We start from the raw sequence: 20,310 nt of genomic DNA on the forward strand, positions 1-20,310 counted from the left end.
AATGGCCCCTCTCCACATAGGCCGAAGTAAAAAGGTATGTTACCTCGTCGTCAAAGACGTCCAGCGCCACCGTGGAGAGCAATCAGGCAGGAAGTTAAAGTATTCCGGAAGCCGAGTCGAAGGAAGCTCTGAAGAGGGAGGTGCACACTATATTGGCCAACAGAGATGGAAGACCGACCAGTCCGTATATAGAGCAGAAGTGATCTGCTCTGGGGCTCACCAACTCGACAGGCCAGAATTGCGAGAAGTTTGAATTGAACTCGTCATCTTCTACCGTGCAGTCGGGGCCGTAGGGGCTGCGTGAGCCCTCCATAACCTCATGCTTGTATCTATAGCATGGGCTGGTATTCCCATCGTCCATTTTCTTCATCTATAGTGCGTCTTGGCATTGTAAGAGAATAGATTGAGGTCAAGGTCTTTGAGTGCGACCGGCACAGATACCGCCCATTGGTGGAGTGGTGGACCCGAAAGCAGATAATTACCGGAGTAGGATGGGAGTTGGAGATCATCGACTACTGTAAGCGGGTCGGAAGGACGGCGTCGACGCCACGAATGGTTGTAAACTGATAATGCCTAGTGTCTGTGTCTGGCGAACCAATAAAAGAAAGTGTTAGAACCGACCGTGCGATCGCTTCACAGGACCGACCTCAAAGTCGCATTATGCCATCTCCAACTCTACAGTGGTAAATGCTCAAGCGTTTCGCGCGTGGCATCTCATGTATTCGAAAGTCCTTCATTGACATGATCGACGCGTACTGATCCGCAAGAGAGAAATGATCCACTTCTCCAGCTGAGATCTACTGTACAAACACTCTATCTTAGACAAAACCCTACCGCTACGGCTATCCATGTCACGCGGTTCTTTGATCATTTCATATCGCTCACAGACCATAATCTGCCACCTTAAAGGAGGGTTTGCCCAGGCACTGGTGGTTTGCTTCATATCAAGCAACCAGGCACAAATTCAGAAAATGCTCGTACAGTCCCTGTCTGTATACTCACACTTTAAGGATACGCCGAGAAGTGTCAAGAAACACTCCCACAGACGTTCGAAACACCCAAAAGGTCAGATAACACGAGCCGTGCATACAGCAGAATGATTGTCGCATCACAATGCTGGCTAGAGGCGCTATACGTTTGTCCGGCAAAATTATTATTTTGGTCCCGAAACGACCCTATCTATTCTAACTTGGTAAGGTACGTTATATTACCTTGTTCCTGGAAATCACGAGGCCTGCAGGATGTCGCTTGCGATGGCACATTTACTCGCTAAGCAATGTCCTGATATCCTCGATTCTCTGCAGTTTCTTTTCTTCATCACTCATCATACCAAGCGAACTTGCGCTGTTAGATGAAGTAAGCACCTTTTCAATTAAGCAAGACATTGTCGACAATAAACTTACATGAATTTTTTCCGGTCCTGGACCCTCAACATTTTTTCCTCAATACTGCGTTCGACCACGAATCGGATCACTTTGACGGGTTCGGTTTGTCCCATACGGTGTACCCGATCAATGGCCTGTGACTCAATTGCCCAACTCCACCAAGGGTCAAGCATAAAGACCTTGTTTGCGCAAGTCAGGTTCAAGCCCACACCGCCTGCCTTCAAGGAGAGTAATAGTACACATCCTTTGGGACGATCTGCGAATTGCTTGAGTACAACAGCGCGGTGTTTTTGACTCATAGATCCATCAAAACGGAGGTAGGGAATTGACGCGGCGGTCAGCGCCGGCTCGAGTAAGTCGAGGAAGGATGTAAATTGTGAAAAGACGACAGACTTGGACAACGGCTCTGTGCGCTTGATGTTCTTGAGATGAAGAAGCAGAGTGGATATCTTAGCTGAAGAGAGCTGATTAACTCTTCGAAGAGAAATCCGTGACTTTGAGCTCGATGGCGAAGATTTGTTCGAAACGCTGTAAAGATCATCAATTTCGCTAGCTTTCGATTCGAACGATGCCATTGCTGTAGGCTGAATGTCGTCATCGCCATTGTCGTCATGTCTGACCACTTCGAAAACATCGCGTGCATTGATGGGCTCTCGACAATTAAAGCATCTTGCAATCTCGCCCTTGCTGGTCTCCTTTTCAATGTAGTCAAGAAGACAAGTCTTACACGCGCTATGCCAGCACCCGGTGACTGCTTGATCCTCCATAGGCTCCTCCAGACAGATTGGACATTCGTTCTCGGCCTCGTCTTGGATCTGTTTCAGCACATGCGCGCCGTACTTGCTAGCATCTTGGTCATCCTCGTCCGCCTCGAATCTCTCTATCAGACACTGTAAGTCCATGTCGTCGGCAAAACCATTGGCTATGTCAACAGCTGCAGCAGCGTCTTCCTCCTCCGCCACTATGTCCTTTTTGCGCGTCAAGATAGGATGACAACATGACTGCCGTAGACGCAGGATCTGTGCAAGCATAGTCGTGTATGATTTCATCAGAGTGCCAGCTTCAACGTTAGTGTTGAAGGTACGCTTGACGCGGGCGAATATATGATCGTAAAGTTCGCGTTCAACCTTGGACAGCACAATCTTCTCGACCTCAATGGTCCGCGGAGGAAGTGGTACGAGCGCCTCTCCAGACGGTGTTTTCATATCCTTGGTTCGACGAAGTACTAATGGTTCGAGAACGGTCTGTACAACATCGAGAGCCCGAATGAAGTCTTTGGATTCGAATGGTACAGTGATGAATGTTTTCCAGAAAGAAAAGTTGCTCCATGGTTCTACGCGCAAGAACCTCACCAGACTGAATAGATCTTCTAAGCGGTTCACGATAGGTGTACCCGTCAAGACCCAGCGGTGTTCAGCACTGATTTCGTAGCAAGCCTTGGCTGTCTTCGATTGCCTGTTTTTGATCGAGTGAGCTTCGTCAAGGATGACGCGAAAAAACTCCACGGAGAAGAGCCCGCCATGAGAGCTCCTCTGACCGCCAGTAGCAGCAACCTGATTAAACTCTGACAGGATGGTTCCGTAGCTGGTAATGATAAGATTCGGAGCCGAAGACGCGTTCGCCTCACAGCACAGACTCTGCAGGTTGGCGCTCTTCTCGCTGCCGTAGTATACAAGAGTCTTCAGTGTACCATGCTTGGATGCCTTTTCGGCTTCGCTTTGCCACTGTGCAAGTAGTGACATGGGCGCAACAACAAGCGTTGTACACGGCGCACGCTCCACTTTGGACGAGTTCTTCGGCAGACGAGGCAGATCGAAAGAGGTGGAGGTTTTGCGACCATGAAGACCGTACTCGGACGTGTGTGTGTGGATCAGACTTAGCATCTCAATAGTCTTGCCCAGGCCCATTTCATCGGCTAATATTCCGCCCAGACAGTTTTGTTCCTGGACCGGAAATTCCAGTGAAAGTTCGCCGGAATAAGGATTGACATAAAAGCTCGGCTGATGCGCGACCTGGGGTAGTTCTTGATCGGCCGCGTCCTTGACTGGCCAAAGGTACTCCTCCCAGAGTGGATGCATGGACTGTTCCTTGTGATCGGCCTTTTGGTCTGTTTCCTTACCTACAAGCCAATGCAGAGCCTGCTTCTGGTACTTTCGCAAATCCATGGTGAATGTTTCGGCAGGCTGCATCTCGGGGGTATCAAAGTCAAAGGATTGCGCCTTCTTGTACAAGCTATCGAGTTGGTCTTGCTCGAGCTCCTGTCCCTCCTCGGCACTGTCAGATGGCGGCGAGGAAGCGCCGTCTTCGTTTGGTTTGCCGCTCTTTGGTGTCTTGTCGCCCGCTTTTTCATACTGCTCCGCGATCTCGGCTGCTTGCAAGATACCCTGTCGCTTGTGCTTCTCCGTGGTCTCATTTGCCCTGCATGGATGTAGATCGATTTCCACGAATAATTTGACGAGGGCGACTTGACGGAGGCGGAGGTCTCTTTCATCTTGCGTCTCCTTCGCCTCGAAAATGCCGGTCTGGCGATTGTTGTCTAGTGGTTTGATGAAATGGCCAGCCTCAAAAGCGGTGCGGAGGAGGAAGCATCGTAGTTGCAGGTAGATAGTGTCGTTGGTGCGTATACGTTCAGGCGCATAGATGCAATGTCCTTCCATCACGCAGACCTGCTGGTCAAGCAAAGTTGAGATCCAGGCAGCGGACTCTTGCTGCAGTCGACCGACCTCTTCGCCCTTTGCATTTTTGAACCGCACGACAACATCCTGGATCTTGTTTTGCACAGGCATCGGCCTTCCTCCACGCCCGACCTTGGTCTTTGGCTGGGTCCGCGTCCTTTCAATCGTAATTGTCTCGTCTGATGTGATGATACCGCGTCCGCTCCGTGTAGCCCACCCAGTGACTCCCATGGAACCAATATACCTCTTCTTGGGTGTTTCGGCCAATTTGGTCTGGACGGCCTTTGCGCGAGCAATGGTCGAAGATTCATCCTTCGATGACTTAGACGCTGACGTTGGCTGTTTATCCTGAATTATGGAAGCCGGAGTGGTTTTGTTGGTATCGTCGTTCAGGGAGTGTGACTTCCACGACCCATCAAAGTAAATGTTGATCGCTCGCTCGACGTCATTGCCGCATATGGATTGCAATGTGCTGATGGTCGAGGGTGGCAATTCTTCGCCCACGAAGTTTGTGAACAGCTCTGGATCGAAGGCATCATAGCCATCTCGGTTCGTACTGTTGGTGTCAACTGTCTGGTCTTTGACACTGGTCTCTGCCAAGGCATTCAATCCATCGGGAAACGATGCTTCGGGGGCAAATGTTGCATCCTTGAAGTCTTCCTCTTCATCGACATCCACGAACATGCGTCGTTTCTTAGTCGGCCGCTCCGATGCATCTGTTGAGATCATGATAGTGCCATCCGCCCTTTGCAGGTAAAGGTCATACCAGCTATGTTGGGATACCTTTGGTCAGCCTGACGCGAAACGAGTATGAGGCAAAGTAGACGTGAACAAAGTAGCAGTTACTCTTTTGAGAAGACGCGCCCCAGACGCGACTTCCATTTGACGGACTGTAATTGAAGCTTGGCGCCGTCATCTCCGCATTAATTACCTAGTCAGGGCGACTAATTAATTCCATCATTATTTGTCTTCCATTTGCACATAAACCAATGGTCAGCAACTACATTGTACCTTGACATTCTCCCACATAACTCCGTGTGAATTGACCTCCGTACAAGGAAAGCATACATGAATCCCGCCACATGCAGAGCATCCGCAAGAAACATGTCCGCCACCGCCGGAAGACGACTGAGATATCGACATAGCCCCTCCAGGCGGGGATATGCCACATCAAGCTTCCAGTCCGAGAGTCCGCTTGCGCCTTCTCAATCCGAGATAGCATCGGCCAGGCAACACTGTCTGAACCTCGTCAGGAAATATGACACTCCGTCATTCTTACTCCAGTCGTATATCCCACAACAATCGCGCGATGCCTACCTTGCCATCCGCGCTTTCAATTTAGAAGTGGCGCGAACGGCGGACACCACCAGCACCCCTACCATCGGTGCCATGCGCCTCCAGTTCCAACGAGATGCTGTCACAAAGGCTCTGGCCGGCACGCCGCCGAAGCAGCCCATCGCCATCCTCCTGGCACACGCGCTCGAGCATCTTGACCGACGGACCGACGGTCGCAGCAAATTCAGCAAGAGTTGGTTCATGCGCATCATCAATACTCGGGAACAACACCTCTCGAATCCGCCGTACCCTGACCTGGCCGCGCTGGAAAGTTATGCAGAGAACACTTACTCGACCTTGTTGTACCTGACGCTGCAGTCCTTGCCTATGGCGAGCCTCACGGCGGATCACATTGCTTCACACATCGGCAAGGCGACGGGCATTGCTACCATACTTCGGGGTCTACCGTTACTCGCCTTCCCACCTCCGCCTAACAGCCACTCGAACCAAGAAGCATTTTCTGGCGCTGTAGGCTCCACGCGACAGGGCGCTGTGGTGCTGCCTCTAGACATCATGGCACAGCATGGCGTAAGAGAAGAAGAAGTACTCAGGACAGGCGCAGAAGCGCAAGGTCTGAAGGACGCCGTCTTCACAGTCGCAACACGAGCCAACGACCACCTGATCACTGCGCGGGAGATGCTGAAGAACCTACGAGCAGGGCAGGAGGCAGGCCACGATTTCGAGCATGCGCACGAGGAAGAGCACATTTACGATGTCTTGAACATGGACAAGCCCCTGACTCGGGCACAAGAGATCGAGAAGAGTTTCGGCATCTTCATGCCCGCCGTGTCGACAACATTGTGGCTGAACCAGCTCGAGAAGCACGACTTTGACGTCTTTGCACCAAAGCTCAGAGTTACGGACTGGAGACTACCCTGGGAGGCATTTTGGTCGTACAACCGACGTCAGCTGTAGACGATCGGTGCTGGAAGTCTGCTTATGACGAGACATGTACACTGTAACGATATACAATCTGTAAATTACCCGAGTCAAACACCAAGGCGAAACCCTACCTTAAGGTAACCTTAAGGTAGCAAGAATCGTCCCATTTCTCCAGTCTGCAGCCAGGGCGCACAGTGAAAAGTAAAAGCACATTCGATCTTACCTTTACCTACCATTCACACAATACCTTCGTGCACTCCACCCGACTCGGGCACTCAACAAATCATCACGGTACCTAAGGTACGAAATAGTACAAAGCAGCGAAATGGTCAACCGAGACGTCAACCGAGACGACGCATGACCCTAGATCAAGTAGTAAAACAACACGCGCCGGTGCAGTCTGAAAGCGAGACCCTAACACCGAAGAAACGCGATCATCAAAACCTCCCAAGACAAATTGAATTCTCGGCGCGAAAAGGAGCACAATCCCCCCCCTTCGCGATCGAAAAAAAAGCCCTTGGAAGCCTCGTCTCGCCGTATGCGAAACCTCCGCGACAGAAGGTACTTGTACATTAGTAAGGTAAGGTAAGGTAGGTATCTAGTTGTAGATCTACAGTGCATGATTTCGCCGAGACGGAGCGTTGATCGTTATTCCTTTGCCCTTTTTTTTTCCCGGGTCTCTTTCGCAAACGATTGTAGAAGGTTTGGAACGCAGTAGAGGTGGTTCCGCCGAGTGCGAAGTTCCTTTGCTAGATCGGCTTCGAGAGGACGTTGGTCGGAGATGTACGACCTTCGTTAGGACAGCGGAGGGATCTGGGATGGCATGTACTTCGGTATGAAGCACTTGGCTGGAGCATTATTCATCCCATCGCGCTTGCGTGGGTTGTTCTTCTCGCTGGGACATACGTGTATACTCGATTGACGAGTGGGATCCTTACTGTCTATCAACATGATGCTCTCCCTGTTTTTCACTGTCATACGATTCACCGAAATTGTGGCAGGGTTGTAGTCGCGTGAAGCGAGAAGGTCTACCGAGGAAGTGGTTTTTAAGTCATGGACTATTTACTGTGTAAGGTAGTCATTAAGTAGTCATTAAGGCATTATTGGCCTATGGGTCTCAATGGCTCAATATCACAGACTTATTGACCATCCATTAGAGTTTTGTCGACAATTCATCATTGAGTCATTGACCAAAAACCGAGAATAGGAACCTCTCATTAGAGTAAGTGAAGTCCGCCTTACCTTAGGTAGACAAAGCAATTCATAGGTACAAGTGCCTAAGTACCATATTTACTCACTTTCTCCAAGTTAACAAGCTAGTACAAAGAGAGAGAGCAAAGCGACATTCCTAAAGTCGCCATTAAATTGACTATACTATACCAAACTATACCCAAGCGCATAATAACATCCTCCCTTACTCGATCTACCATTACCCAGCCGGAACCCACAAGCCGGATACGAGTAGGTAAGCAAGCCACAATCAACCATTACAGTCCCCCGTTTACGCCAGGACCAACGAAACAACATCGAAACGAAGATTGGCACAAAAGACAGTACTAGAGTATCAGGGCAACCAACAACGAGAAGACGATCCATCCTTGAACCCAGCAGAAGGGGTCGGTGAGGCCCACTATTTGTTTTTTCCCCTTTTCTACTTTTGCTTAGCGGCATGGCTTGCTTGCTTGCTTGCTTGCTTTCTTGCTTTCTTGCCCTGATAGCCCTTGTGTGTATTCGTGATATTGTTTCTTGTTCTCGTTTCAGCGGGCCGACGAAACACGGCTGGTAAGGTGGTGCAGATGTGGTTCTTCGCTGCCTGCCGCAATGCGCGGTGCTGCGCTGGGTGGGCTTGCGTGTACATGTATCTTTTATTTGTAGTTGTGCATGTGGGAAATGCTTATCTTGACCTGACCTTACTTTTGACCATGGTTCGCCTCAGTATGTGTCAAAGTGCTGTAGATGCGCAATGCATTTTAAGCTTCAGAATTAAGAAGTGATGGATGCATGCATCATGTATGAATCTGCGTGTGTGTGCTGTCTTGCTCAGATGGCAGAACAAACACATGGCGCTTACATATCACGCATGACCGCGCAGCAAACACATCGGGAGAAATGCCAGCTCACATCGGATGTTCCAGCGCATCGCATTAGTGATGTGAATCACGATACATTTTGAGGCGCCCAAACGAGTGGCAGAGGGCGCCGTTTTCGAAGAATAAATAAAAATGCCACAATGTGACTAAACGAGCTATATGTGCAATAACAGAATTAACAAGGGAGGGTATAACGTTCCTTCTTTGGGGTGGTCGCATTGCGCACCCTGGTCAGTACGCATTAATTCATGCCATGGTCGCGCTTTTCCCCTAGTCTTCAAAAAAGTGAGAGGAGAAACAGGGCCACAGATCAAGGAGCAAATGAGCCACTACCAATCATGAGTCGAGAACAACGCTCTGCCGCACAATCTTCTCATCCGGGAAAGCCTCTGCTTGGGCTTGCACCCTGGGCTTATGCAGACGAAGAGCGTACAAGAACCAATCCTCCAAGGGAAGAAGGTTCAGTAAGACCGCGTTTGCATTCCAAGCTAATCCACAAACTACTGCGCCTGCGACGGCGTCAAGGATGAAATGGTTTGCAGTGGCGACAATCGCGACCAGAATGATAGCTGGGTAGAGGAAGCCGACGAACACGGCGATCAAACGTCTCCATGCTGGGATACGCAAGCTGAATTTACCCGTGCCAAACACAACGCTGGTAGATCTGCGTGGCGCGAGAGGGATAGTCATGATGGTCAGCCCGACGAGCAGACTGTATCCGAAGTGAAGACTCGGCATTGCGGCATATTGATTGCAAAACTTGTTTTGTGTCCAGACCGAGCTTTCGCCTGAAGAGCCATGGACTGTGTCAACGAAACCGTAGCCTTTGGCCTCCTTCGCATCCGGACCCTTGTAACCTGGATCGCTGAGGAGTCGCGGTGGCATACACGGCCAGAGTGTAAAGATAACGAAGGCGATGAGGTTGCAGACGGCCATAGTACGCCTACGAGCTTCGTAAAGTGCTGGTCCCGCGGGACTGCCTGCAGGTCTGGCAGGCGAGCCTGAGCGTGATCTGGGAAGGGTGGAAACGCGATTCGAGACGATGGTGTAGTAATATAGTCCAACAAGGAAGAGGATAGTCCCAGGGATATGAATGAACGAGTAGATGCGGTTGATCCAGTGCATAAGAGTAGGATAGCTCCTGAAGAATTCTTGGAATGCGCGTTCATGAAAGATACCAAGGGCTTGCTCAAGATGTATGACTTGTAGCGCATGGCGACGTGCTGTATATACGGTCCCTTGGACCAACGTGACTGCTGTGAATGCGCGACCAAGTTGGTACACCTGCGTTTGGTTAGTCATGTAATATCCATGCTGTAGCGCAGCGCTCTTGACATACCCAGTATACTAATGCCCAATACCATACTTCGACCAGGAAGGGTAGTTTGACAAGTAGTCTGCTCAACAGCCTGTCCTCAAAGACGCTTGTGTCGGGTGTCCTGACTTCTTTTGTCCACCCTGCCAGTCTGAACTCACGCCTCTGCCAGCCATCACCTTGTTCACTTCCATGGGACTGGCTGAGGAGGCTATCTGTCTCGCGTGTGGGACTGTGTTCGCCCGACTCCAGGCCACCTGGTGTATCGTCGCGCTTGCCGCTATGATAAGGTTGTCGATGCGATCGATCTGAGGAACGTGTTCGATTTATCCATGTGCCACCAAAGAGGAGGAACACAACCACTCCGGGTTCGATGAAAGCTCCTGCGCCCATACTAGAGGAGGACTATTTGTTTTGATGTTGTTAGGTGGCAACGTATATACAGCACGAGCACACTTATAAGGGTGTATTGATCGGATAGGTACGGTGCGATGATGCTCGTGTGACGTCGGCTCACTGAGCAATGACTCCGGTATAATAGATGAAGCCCCGCCGCTCTAGATTCTGAAGGTACTGGACAAGGAAAGTGAGTAATACGTGAAATGCGAGGATGAAAGGAGATATGAAGGAGGAGAGAAGTTGGAAAGCTAATCTGTTTACTTGAACCAAATGAAATATGTAATCAGCGCCAGCAGGACCTACCACATCTGCCAGGACCCGATAGCCTCGAGCTCAAGGCTAGCATTCCTGTGGCCTCGTCTATAGTAGGTATTTGATGCGAGACGGCTACGGAATAGCGCAGGATCCGTCAGATGAGACGGTTCCGAGGCCAGGGATCTCATGGCAACATCTCATAGGATACAAGATGGGGAACCAAAGTATGAACCACTTATGAGAGTATGACTGGCGCCGCTTAGGCAACTGTCGTGCATAGTATCATGCTGGAGAAGGCGCCGAGCGGCGCCGAGCTATACAAAGACAGCTTAACGACTCAGTCAATCCGCACGACAACTCGCCAGGCCGACCAAGTTATTTGCTCACCGATTGAAGATTAACGGAAGCTGCAGATGGCCGTCAGTGGCCGCTTGCTCTTACGCGGATCCTCTCGCAACGTCTGCTAGCAGGAAATACAGTGCTATTACCTATAGCACCCACGTGTCGGATGCCGATCGACCCCGAGTGGTCGCGTGAGAGGTTGACATACCTCATTGGGGGGATGCAGCAGTACAAAGAGTAAGCATTGAAGTCAAAAAACATTCCTTTCCACGGAGTTCCGGCAAGCAATGATCCGTGTGGGGCAAATTCCACGCCAGTGAATGCTTGAATTATATCTCCGTATAGTAGTATTCGACTAGAGTTAGTATTGGCTCTTTTTTGGAAATTCAAGCATAGCTCAGGTGTGTCTCACCGTAGAGCTCCTCGGGCTTCGCATATGCCGACGAGTCAATTCATAGGAAGGCACACCATCGTCTATGTATTGTGCTTCGAGAAGTCATCTCACTTCGGTGTTCGATTGATCTTGTAGCGACTACCTTATTGAGAAATTAGGCACGAGCCAGCCTAGCACACTCCGGCAACCTCGGAGAGCCTAACTTGCAGTAAGCCCTTATGCCTGATTGATAGTTGACGCCACTCCACCGAGATCATCTGACCGTTCAGGATGGCTTCGGATCTCGATTGCTACGAAGTTCCTACTCGTGTGACAGAAGCCTGTGCACTGATACTGCTCGTTCTCTTCTCATCACTAAGGGACGCTTACATCGTCAGCACGGCGCAGCCTGACGTTGCGCACACGTGGATGAGCACAACGACCATGACGCCTTAAGTCGCAAAATTGCTAGCCATCCGGATGCCTGGCGTGCGTTATCAGTAGGAACTGTGCGATACGATCTTAATGACCAACGAGTGGGTTCGCGAACATCAGCTCTGACCACTGTCGATCGGCCGCTATACGATAATCTATCATGCCCCAACCAGCTTCTGTCCTCTGTGTATACGATGGTCTTGCAGAACCCTGCAGACCTTTGCTCTGATCCACCGCCTCTCCAACCTGGCTCTTGAGAACGGATGAGTTGTGCCTGATGTGATCGAAAAGCACCCATCCATTTTTTGTTCCTCCTCTGATCTCCCATGGACGGGGCCCCAAGTTTCATTAGAAGCACTGACACAGATATCGAATCCCGTCTTCTTGTATTTCCCACCCCTGGCCTTCTCGCAGTGGTTCAGGCTACAACTTAAGCAACGAACAACCCAAGCACGAACCCAATGACCATCACAGCGAGCAAACCAACAACACATGCCGCCCAAGCAATCGTCGCCCTCAAGCCCGAATCTCGTCTGATCCTGCTGACCTGAACGAAGACATCGTCGTTTTTCTTGTCTGTCGACTCTGCCGCTGTTGCCACTGATGTACTCGCAAAAACGGAGTCTCGACGTTGACTTTGGCCATCCTTTTGTGGCAGCATACCACCAGCTTCACATTCAGGACTCGACATGAATGAAGCGTCGCGATCAATATCGCTGCGACCTGGTAGTCGTCGATCCGAGACTAAAGCTTTGCTGTCTCTGCTGTCTCTTCCATGAACGCGTGTGCCGATGTCGTTGTGCATCATAGCGTATGGCTTCGTCAAAGTCCAAGTACTGTATTTGTAGAAGAGGAGGAGGAAGGGGCAAATTGAGTCTGCGCCTGAGGGTTCGCTTGATCTTGCTGTTGCTGCTGCTGACAATCTATGACAGAGGATAGTCTTTTTTCTCTCTCGTGCGTGTTATCAATGTGTGCTGCTCTGCGAAGCGTCCTTGATTGTCTGCCTATTTTTCGTTTTGTAGGTCTATTACCATGTCAGATGATCGTGATCAGTCGAATAGTACGCTGCTCTTTTTTTCCTTTTTCAACATTTCTTCATGCACCTCAGTCCTTCTAACTTTCCTCTTTCCCTACCATTAAGGCGCAGCATCATGATGACCACCCACAGCATTTTGACCAACATTATCATTATTACCTCAATACCGCTTGCACAGAAGAAACCAAATGTAAATTGAGGTCAATATCACATCCAAAAAGCTTAATTTCCATTCCCTAACTTATCACCCCACCTATATCCTACTGATATACCTCCAAAAAGGAACGGATGTCTTGCCCTTCAAGACCCAGCTGCCTTTTTCGCCTAACATACTACCAGTAATATACCAAAGCAGGCCCGAAGGTGTGGGTTCAGGGTTCTTTGCGCTGATTTGAGAGAGATAATATTGTGGGTTGGAAGGGAAAGGGGGTGATTCTGTGATTCCGCTGTCAATCTGCAGTGGAGCTTGGTCTTAGTCATTGGGCATTTGAGGGCTCGACTATTCATTACAGACTCATCGACTATTCATTACAGACTCATCGAGTGCAGTCCCCTTTTGACATTCTATCGCTTCAGAGTTTTTTGCTTCTCGCCGTGCTCCACAATATGCTTCTTGACGAACAGCCCCTTCCTCTGCCTGACCTTGTCCACGTATCTCTTGGCCACATTCTCTCTGTCGCCCTTTTCTCCGTAATCTTCCAATTCTTCCTCCGTGGTCGGCACCCAGAACGGATCCTCGTCTAAAACTTCGAACCCTTCGAAGACAAGTTGTGGGGCAGCCGCGCCACTGGTCCTCTTCCTGATCTCGTCTGAAAATCCGAAGCTCTCTGCCACGGGAAGCAAAGCAAGGATGGTGAAATTGGGCGAGGGCTCGAGGAGAGACTCGGAGATGATGCGGCCGCGTCGGCGGGTGATGACACCATAAACACGACCCAAGACCTCGGCACTCGATTGAATCTCGCAACTGTACATGGCGAGCAAGATGCGAGGAGACCAGTCAAGGAATCCGGTGCGGATCCCGTCGCGCGTGGCCTTCATGACTTCTCCTGTAAGACGACCCATGTTGAAATCTTCCTCCGAGCTGGCCTGGTTGATTGTGACATTTTCCAAGAAGACTGCAATGCCTTGGATTGGCTCATTGCATAGTGGTCCCTGGTTGGTAGCAAGCTGAAAGGCGTGGGCTATCTTGTCAGCAAAGTCGGCGGCGCGGAGTCCTTCGGCCGTCTCAGCTGTGCCGGAAGACTGGTCCTTGCTGTCTTGAGTAGAATGTAAGCTAGATAGTATGTTAGTACTGCTCGGTGATGTATCAGAAATAGTTCACTCACAATTTGCCGCAAATGCCTCCCTTGGTAGAGTCGATGAGGACATTCGGACCGGTTCTTCTGGGACCAAAAGCAGTGATGTTCTCGACTGCATCAGCCCACACTCCTTCGTCGCCCTTCGCTTCTGCAAATGTCGCAGCTAACTGTTGCTTGAAGTCTTCCATAGAGAGGACACGTCCAGTGTCCACGGTGCCAACGTCGTTGGTCGCCTCTTGATCTGCAGGTAGCTCACCAGCTACTTCGCCATTGCTCTCTGTCAACTTTCCCTCAGCCTCTGCTCTTCGCTCGGAATACAGACGCTTGATTGGGCCCGCGTTCTTGGCCAAGAACTGCGTGACTTCCTCCGGCAGAGGGCGTACACAGAGGCGAATAGTGATCTGTTTGCTAGTTGTAGTAGCCTCCACTCTACCACGTCCTAAGTCGGGGTATTTCGGTGGACTCATGTCCTCTGACTGCCCAGTAGTAGTGTTCATCACGTAATTGCGGATCCCCTCCCGGTATGGCACAATGACTTCGCCAGCTTGAACATCACATTTTGCGAACCGCTCTCGAAGATCCTTCAGACAACGTTCAAGATGCAGTTCACCAGCGGTGAGAATGACGTGCTCGCCACTTTCCAGCTGCTCATAGAGCACTGCTGGATCAGCTTGCTCGAGAAGGTGTAAACCCTTGATCATCTTGTCCAAGTCGCCCGGCCATGCAGGCTCTAACGCAACACGTACGATAGGAGCGTTCGTGCTGATAGCTGCAGACGAAGAAAGATTCGGCGCGCCCTCGAGCTGGGAACAGAGTGTTCCAGACTTGAGGATCGCACCATCTAGACCTCCGATACCTACGATTGAACCGGCGGGTACGGAATTCAGCGACTCCAGACTCCGGCCCATCAACAAGTACAGAGCAGTGATTGTGACCTTTTTCGGTTCGGGCGCAGTGTGTGGCGCAGCTGGTGTGAACTTCGGCGGCAGAACATAGACTTCTTGTCCTACAGTCAGTGTGCCGGAAAAGAGTCTGGCGAAACCGATCAAATGCTCCTTGACCTCCTTTTGTTCCACCTCTTCGCCTCCGTCTTCGTAGTCGTCCTCGTCGTCCCCAATGGCCGCCTTGCTCAAAGCCTCTGCGACGGAATCTATACCATTGTCTTCTCCCTCTGCAAGGGCTTGAGCTCGTGCAATCTCTGCGCGCTTCTTGCGCCCAAGCTCACGAGCCTCTTCTGCGGACAACGCGCCGCCTCTGCGCTTGTTTATCGGTAGTTCATCCTCTGGAACCGCGACCATTTTGCTGACATAAGCCACGATGGGTTCGTCGGTCGAAGTCTTGGAGTCGATCATTGAAGACTTGATTTTTGGATCGAGATGAGTTGAGCCAGGAGTTGCGTCGAGTAGAGCTGGCATACGTGAGGCTTGTGAGACTACCGGAGATGGCAGGTGTTCGATAACCGAGACCAGTACAGCTGTGGAGAGCGGCAGCCAAGACTGGAAGACAGTAGTGAGTAGGGCACGGGGATCTCTCGAACGAAGGACATGAGGAGGGATTTTGATGTTGAGGGACTTTGTGATCTTCTGAAGAAGCTCGGGGTCACTGGTATTCACGTCAGCAATTGTACGAGAAGAAGATATGCGATATGGGGGGAGAACATACCCCTTTCCATTATCACCTCCCACGGTGGCGTCGTAGACAGCCCATATATTGTCGAGTACGAGTTGCACGAACATGGGCTTCAGGTTTCTACCCTTCAAGTGCTTGCTGGTCAGGACTCTTTTGGTCTTTGGATCAAGATAGAAATCTCCCCAAAGCACCTTCTCCAGTATTGAACGCTTGATGCCGAGTTTTTTCTCATAGAGCGCTGCAAACTGTCGAGGGGTAAAGGCCCAGCCATCGATGGCACTCCCAAAGATGACGTTGTTGTTCTCGGGCCCGAAGTAGATGTCTTCGTCGTCCTTTTCCTCGTATTCTGCCGGGGTGTCGCTTGTGGAGATGCCGTCTTCTTCCTCAACGACGCTTCCCTTTACTTTGGCCTCTCCGCCTGCTGCAGCATTCACCCGCTCATCAACTCTTTCTCTCCAGTTCAGATCGTCCATCATTCTTTCGCCTTGGAAGAAGCTGCCCATGACGGCATTGACCTGCTCGATGAGTCTGCTCAGATGTGTGTATGCCTCTCCCGGACTCATCTTCAATTCGGTAATCAGTCTGTCCATTTTGTTGATGACGAGGAGCGGCTTCAGCTTTTCCATCCATGCCTGCCTCAGAACTGTGATTGTCTGACTGCACACACCCTCCACGGCATCCACGAGAATTACAGCGCCATCGCACAGACGGGATGCTGTTGACACCTCGCTACTGAAATCAATGTGTCCCGGAGAATCGATTAGGTTGATTAAATGCTCTTTTTGCTCGGGCTCGGCATCGGGGGAGGATCGTTTTAGGATGGAGAAGTATAGAGATATGGCTGAGGACTCCATAGTGATACCTCGAAGTTGTTCATCAGGTCTTGAGTCGAGGTATCGCACTCTGCCAGCCAATTTGGGCGAAATGATGCCGTTTGTGGCGATAAGGGCATCGGAGAGAGAGGTTTTGCCATGGTCCTGTTCATCATTAGATTGGATATGAAGATAATATATATCGAGTCCATCGATGACATACCACATGAGCGAGGATACAGATCTACAACACAGGGTCAGTAATTCCATACACAGGGCGATATATATGTATGATGGCAGCGACTGACGTTCCGTATGCCATCGGCGGCATGTTGTAGCTTCACGAGCTTCTCTGCCGGCACGACGGGCATTGTGTAGATGTACAGGCGGCCCTCTTCCTTGAGTGTTATAGATTATCCCTCCCTTTCTGTCGTCAAATATGGTGAAAGTAGGGTTGAGACCGGAACGAGGAGAGGCGCAAAGCGAAAGGCAAATGTGCCGTAGATGTAGAGATCTAATCGCGTCCGCAGAATAAGAGAAAAAGGATCTCGTTTTTAGTCATCGACTTCTCTCTAAGCAGTCATTGATCATTCACTGAGTAGTCATCCACTATTCGTCAAAAGGTCATTGACAGTTCATGCGCTAGTCATTCACTGCTCGTTAAGGAGTCACTAAACAGTCATCAGGGAATCGAAGACCGTTCATGAAGGAGAGTTATTGCATGTTCATTGCGGGGACATTGACCAGTCTCGAGCTCCTCAATAATGATATTTGCCTATGCTAATGATAGTTACCTATACTCATGATAGTTGCATATGCTAATGATAGTGATATATACTAATGATAGTCACCTATGCTAATGGCTTTTGAGTCATCCCAATAATTATCTCTCGTATGACTCTGCCCTTCCAGTCTGTCGTCTTCCCTGATTTTCTCGTAGCCCCGCTATCTCCACCTTCGAGGCAGGTAAGACGTGTTTTCCTCGCACCTGCACTTTTTGCAACGCGACGACACAACGGCAGGTGCAACGATTCACAACCCACGTCATCGCCCGAAAGGGAAGTGCCCGCCCTCTTCACCTCCGCTCCGCATTTTACTGTACAACGGAGCTCGTTTCCAGTCGTTGACCATTCACCGAAGTGGTCATTGACTAGTTCTTGAGGGATCATTGACCATTCATCGAGTAGTCATTAGCTTGTCATTAAGGGTTCGTTGACCTTTCACCGAGTAGTCATCGACTAGTGACTAGGGGATCATTGCCCATCCACTAAGTAGCCATTAGCTATTTACCGAGGGATCATTAACCATTCACCGAGTAGTCGAAAACCATTTACCCAGTAGTCCTCGAGAAATCAGTGACTAGATATTCAGCGAGTAGTTAGCAACAACTTACTAAGGAAGTATTGACCATCTACCGAGTAGTTACTAACTGGTCATCAAGTGATCAAAAATTCATCGAGTACCTGTATTCATCAACTGGTCACTGAGGAACCACTAACCATTCGCCGAGTGGTCTTCGAATAATCATTAAGCATTTGTTGACCTCTGATTAGAGACTTATCACCTATCTATTAGAAAGTCATCGGCTCTTTAATGAACGGTCATTGACTGTTCATCGGGTGGGTCATTGACTAGAAGCGAGCTCCTTCGTACCTTCCATTACTCATGATTTTAACAAATACCGTGACTTACGATTAAGTTTGTACTGAGCACAAGCCGGAACTCTCCTTGAACATGGAAAGGCGTTAACTAAGGGTTCTATAATATGCACTTTGCAGGGAGAGTTTGAAACATCAAGATACACAACAACATAAAACGGAAACACAACTACCTTACAGTACATAAAATTGATGTGATCTTCAGGCACCGCAAACCTTGTTGACAAAACACCGAGCTATGATTGCTATAGGAATTTCGATACAACAGAGACAACGCCGAAAAGCAACAGTAATCGCAGTGTACTATATACCATCGTTCGTGTTATATGAAGAGAGCGAGAGCTACACATTCACAGGGACGGCCCAGTAGGCTGATCATACGGGCCTGATCTACTCTCAATCTCCGCACGCTCCACTGCCTATCTGAGGGATAAGACATTCTGGCTGTATGCTTCGCTATAATCAACAATAACATTTATTCGTTAAATCACTCGCTCGTCCTCCAGCTTCGGCTTCAACTACAGCACCAACGACAGCACTGACATCGGCATATCCGAACTGTCCATGACTATGGTAGACGTGATGCCACAGACAACTCCTTTGCCACAACCATCCCAACCTCAGTCCATCGATCGCAGCGCCCTAAGGATCAGCACTCCACCTCAGACTCTGTCCGCTTCCATTAACAACCTGCGCAGCGGCCAGCTGCATCTTGACACCTTCTCTCCAATCAACCAAAATGGCGCCTTCGAGTTCGATCGAGTCATCAAGTCGGGGACAGTATCCAAACGCACGCGGAAGACAAAGGTAGCGAAACGTCTAATGCTTGCGTTCTCCGAGACAACGGAACTTTTCTGACAACCTACTCCAGACGTGGAAGCCCATTCACCTCGTCCTCCGCCCGAATCTCCTCTCCATTTATCGTGACAGGGATGAGACCAAACTACGCCACCAGATAAACCTTTCCGATCTCACCGCTGTCGCTCGTCAGAAAGACCCGAAAGGCAAGGCCAAACATGCCTTTGCCTTGTTCTCGCCCTCACGGAACTATCATCTCGAAGCCAAGAGCGACAAGGATGTACAAGAATGGGTAGAGCTGATCCGAAGAGAGGCTCGCATCGATGAGGAGGAAGAGGACATGGTCATGACAAGCCCGAACGGTGCTAGAAGTACATATCACGGATTCGAAAGACACAACAAAACTCAGCCGCAATCACAATCACTATCCCAAGACCCCCACACAGGTTACTCCTCGTCCGATCCTGAGCCAGTGCAGAGGTCGCGGCCCGGCACACAGATGCACAGCGCCCGAAGGCCTTCTCACACCTTGGAATACTCTGGCAATGAGTATGCCTCGAACTCGGACTTCTCCGACTCTGCCGGTGGTGCGGCAGCGCGCATGTCCAACCTCTCTTTGGTCTTGACCGAGACTCAGTATCCGCCACCTGCCCAGCCACAAGGCGCTGCGGCAGGTACCTCGCCACGCCTCACAATCGGCACGCGCAACGCCAGTCAAATGTCTGGTCTCAATATTTCCGAGGCCATGGCGCTGCCTAAGCAGGACGATGAGCGAGTCATCTGTCATGGTTGGATGTTCCTTCTCAAGTCCCGGTCTGGTGTCAGACAATGGAAGAAGGTGTGGATGGTGCTGCGACCCAAAAACCTGGCTCTGTACAAGAACGAGGACGAGTACTCCGCCATGCTCATCATTCCCTTTCACAACATTGTCAACGCGGTCGAGATAGATCCCGTGAGCAGGAGCAAGAAATATTGCCTGCAGATCATCACGGAAGAGCGGAACTATAGGTATTGCGCGCCGGATGACGACAGCCTGGCAAGGTGGCTGGGTGCTTTCAAGAGCCTGTTGGTCAAGAGGAAGGAGATGGAGCTGCAGAGACTGGCATTGCAGAACCAAAGTCAAAGTCAGCTCCCGCCACAAGCTCCGCCACAGCAGCAGCAGCAGCAGCAGCAGCCTCCGAAACCACAGCCACCACAACACCCACAGACACAGCGTTCTTGACAAGTATTGCAGGACTAATTACCTTGGCGTATTTCTACGAATTCACGACGCTAATAGTTGGCATTGTTGAATATATGCCTCTTCCTGTAGCCTTCACCAATATCGAATGAGTGATTATTTCTTGAAGCAAAATGCGTATTGACCGATGATGACTTGGATAAATTGCTTTCCCGAAATCTTGCGGATCTTTGCTAAAAGGGGACTGATTGAAGAGAAAGCCGTGGCTGAAAGGTCCAGGCGTCTTTATGGTACAATGTATGTGGAGGTGTCGGCTTCAGACACGGGGAAAACCCACTTCGTATTTGCAAGAGCAGCAGAAAGTCTTGTAGGGTCGATGTGCTCTTAGGCCTGCTATGCCAGGCAGAGCGTGT

At 50.2% G+C, this 20,310-nt stretch overlaps 5 protein-coding genes across 8 annotated transcripts; 2 read left to right on the plus strand and 3 right to left on the minus strand.

Moving 5' to 3' along the window:
* Window positions 1–1,262: 1,262 nt before the first annotated feature.
* AAFC00_002804 (uncharacterized protein) lies at window positions 1,263–4,789 on the minus strand (the record flags this gene model as incomplete). The annotated part of the gene is made up of 2 exons (XM_069342176.1): window positions 1,263–1,344; window positions 1,404–4,789. 2 exons carry the CDS (start codon window positions 4,787–4,789, stop codon window positions 1,263–1,265), a joined length of 3,468 nt encoding a protein of 1,155 aa, XP_069198682.1.
* A 339-nt stretch (window positions 4,790–5,128) lies between these two features.
* AAFC00_002805 (uncharacterized protein) lies at window positions 5,129–6,310 on the plus strand (the record flags this gene model as incomplete). 2 transcript variants are annotated; one of them, XM_069342177.1, is made up of 1 exon in its annotated part: window positions 5,129–6,310. In XM_069342177.1, the coding sequence occupies one exon, from the start codon at window positions 5,129–5,131 to the stop codon at window positions 6,308–6,310; it is 1,182 nt and encodes a 393-aa protein (XP_069198683.1). The 2 variants fall into 2 exon arrangements, with proteins under 2 accessions (XP_069198683.1, XP_069198684.1); XM_069342178.1 differs by having other exon boundaries at window positions 5,165–6,310.
* A 2,393-nt stretch (window positions 6,311–8,703) lies between these two features.
* AAFC00_002806 (uncharacterized protein) lies at window positions 8,704–10,075 on the minus strand (the record flags this gene model as incomplete). The annotated part of the gene is made up of 2 exons (XM_069342179.1): window positions 8,704–9,651; window positions 9,707–10,075. 2 exons carry the CDS (start codon window positions 10,073–10,075, stop codon window positions 8,704–8,706), a joined length of 1,317 nt encoding a protein of 438 aa, XP_069198685.1.
* Window positions 10,076–13,086: 3,011 nt separating this feature from the next.
* AAFC00_002807 (uncharacterized protein) lies at window positions 13,087–16,632 on the minus strand (the record flags this gene model as incomplete). 2 transcript variants are annotated; one of them, XM_069342180.1, is made up of 5 exons in its annotated part: window positions 13,087–13,795; window positions 13,848–15,422; window positions 15,483–16,426; window positions 16,485–16,505; window positions 16,570–16,632. In XM_069342180.1, 5 exons carry the CDS (start codon window positions 16,630–16,632, stop codon window positions 13,087–13,089), a joined length of 3,312 nt encoding a protein of 1,103 aa, XP_069198686.1. The 2 variants fall into 2 exon arrangements, with proteins under 2 accessions (XP_069198686.1, XP_069198687.1); XM_069342181.1 differs by having other exon boundaries at window positions 15,483–16,505; window positions 16,570–16,592.
* A 1,851-nt stretch (window positions 16,633–18,483) lies between these two features.
* On the plus strand, window positions 18,484–19,939 carry AAFC00_002808 (uncharacterized protein; the record flags this gene model as incomplete). 2 transcript variants are annotated; one of them, XM_069342182.1, is made up of 2 exons in its annotated part: window positions 18,484–18,726; window positions 18,791–19,939. In XM_069342182.1, the coding sequence occupies 2 exons, from the start codon at window positions 18,484–18,486 to the stop codon at window positions 19,937–19,939; spliced, it is 1,392 nt and encodes a 463-aa protein (XP_069198688.1). The 2 variants fall into 2 exon arrangements, with proteins under 2 accessions (XP_069198688.1, XP_069198689.1); XM_069342183.1 differs by having other exon boundaries at window positions 18,502–18,726.
* Window positions 19,940–20,310: the final 371 nt, after the last annotated feature.

This window comes from Neodothiora populina (assembly GCF_041146345.1).
Source record: "Neodothiora populina strain CPC 39397 chromosome Unknown canker_contig_15, whole genome shotgun sequence".
Taxonomy (NCBI): domain Eukaryota; kingdom Fungi; phylum Ascomycota; class Dothideomycetes; order Dothideales; family Dothioraceae; genus Neodothiora; species Neodothiora populina.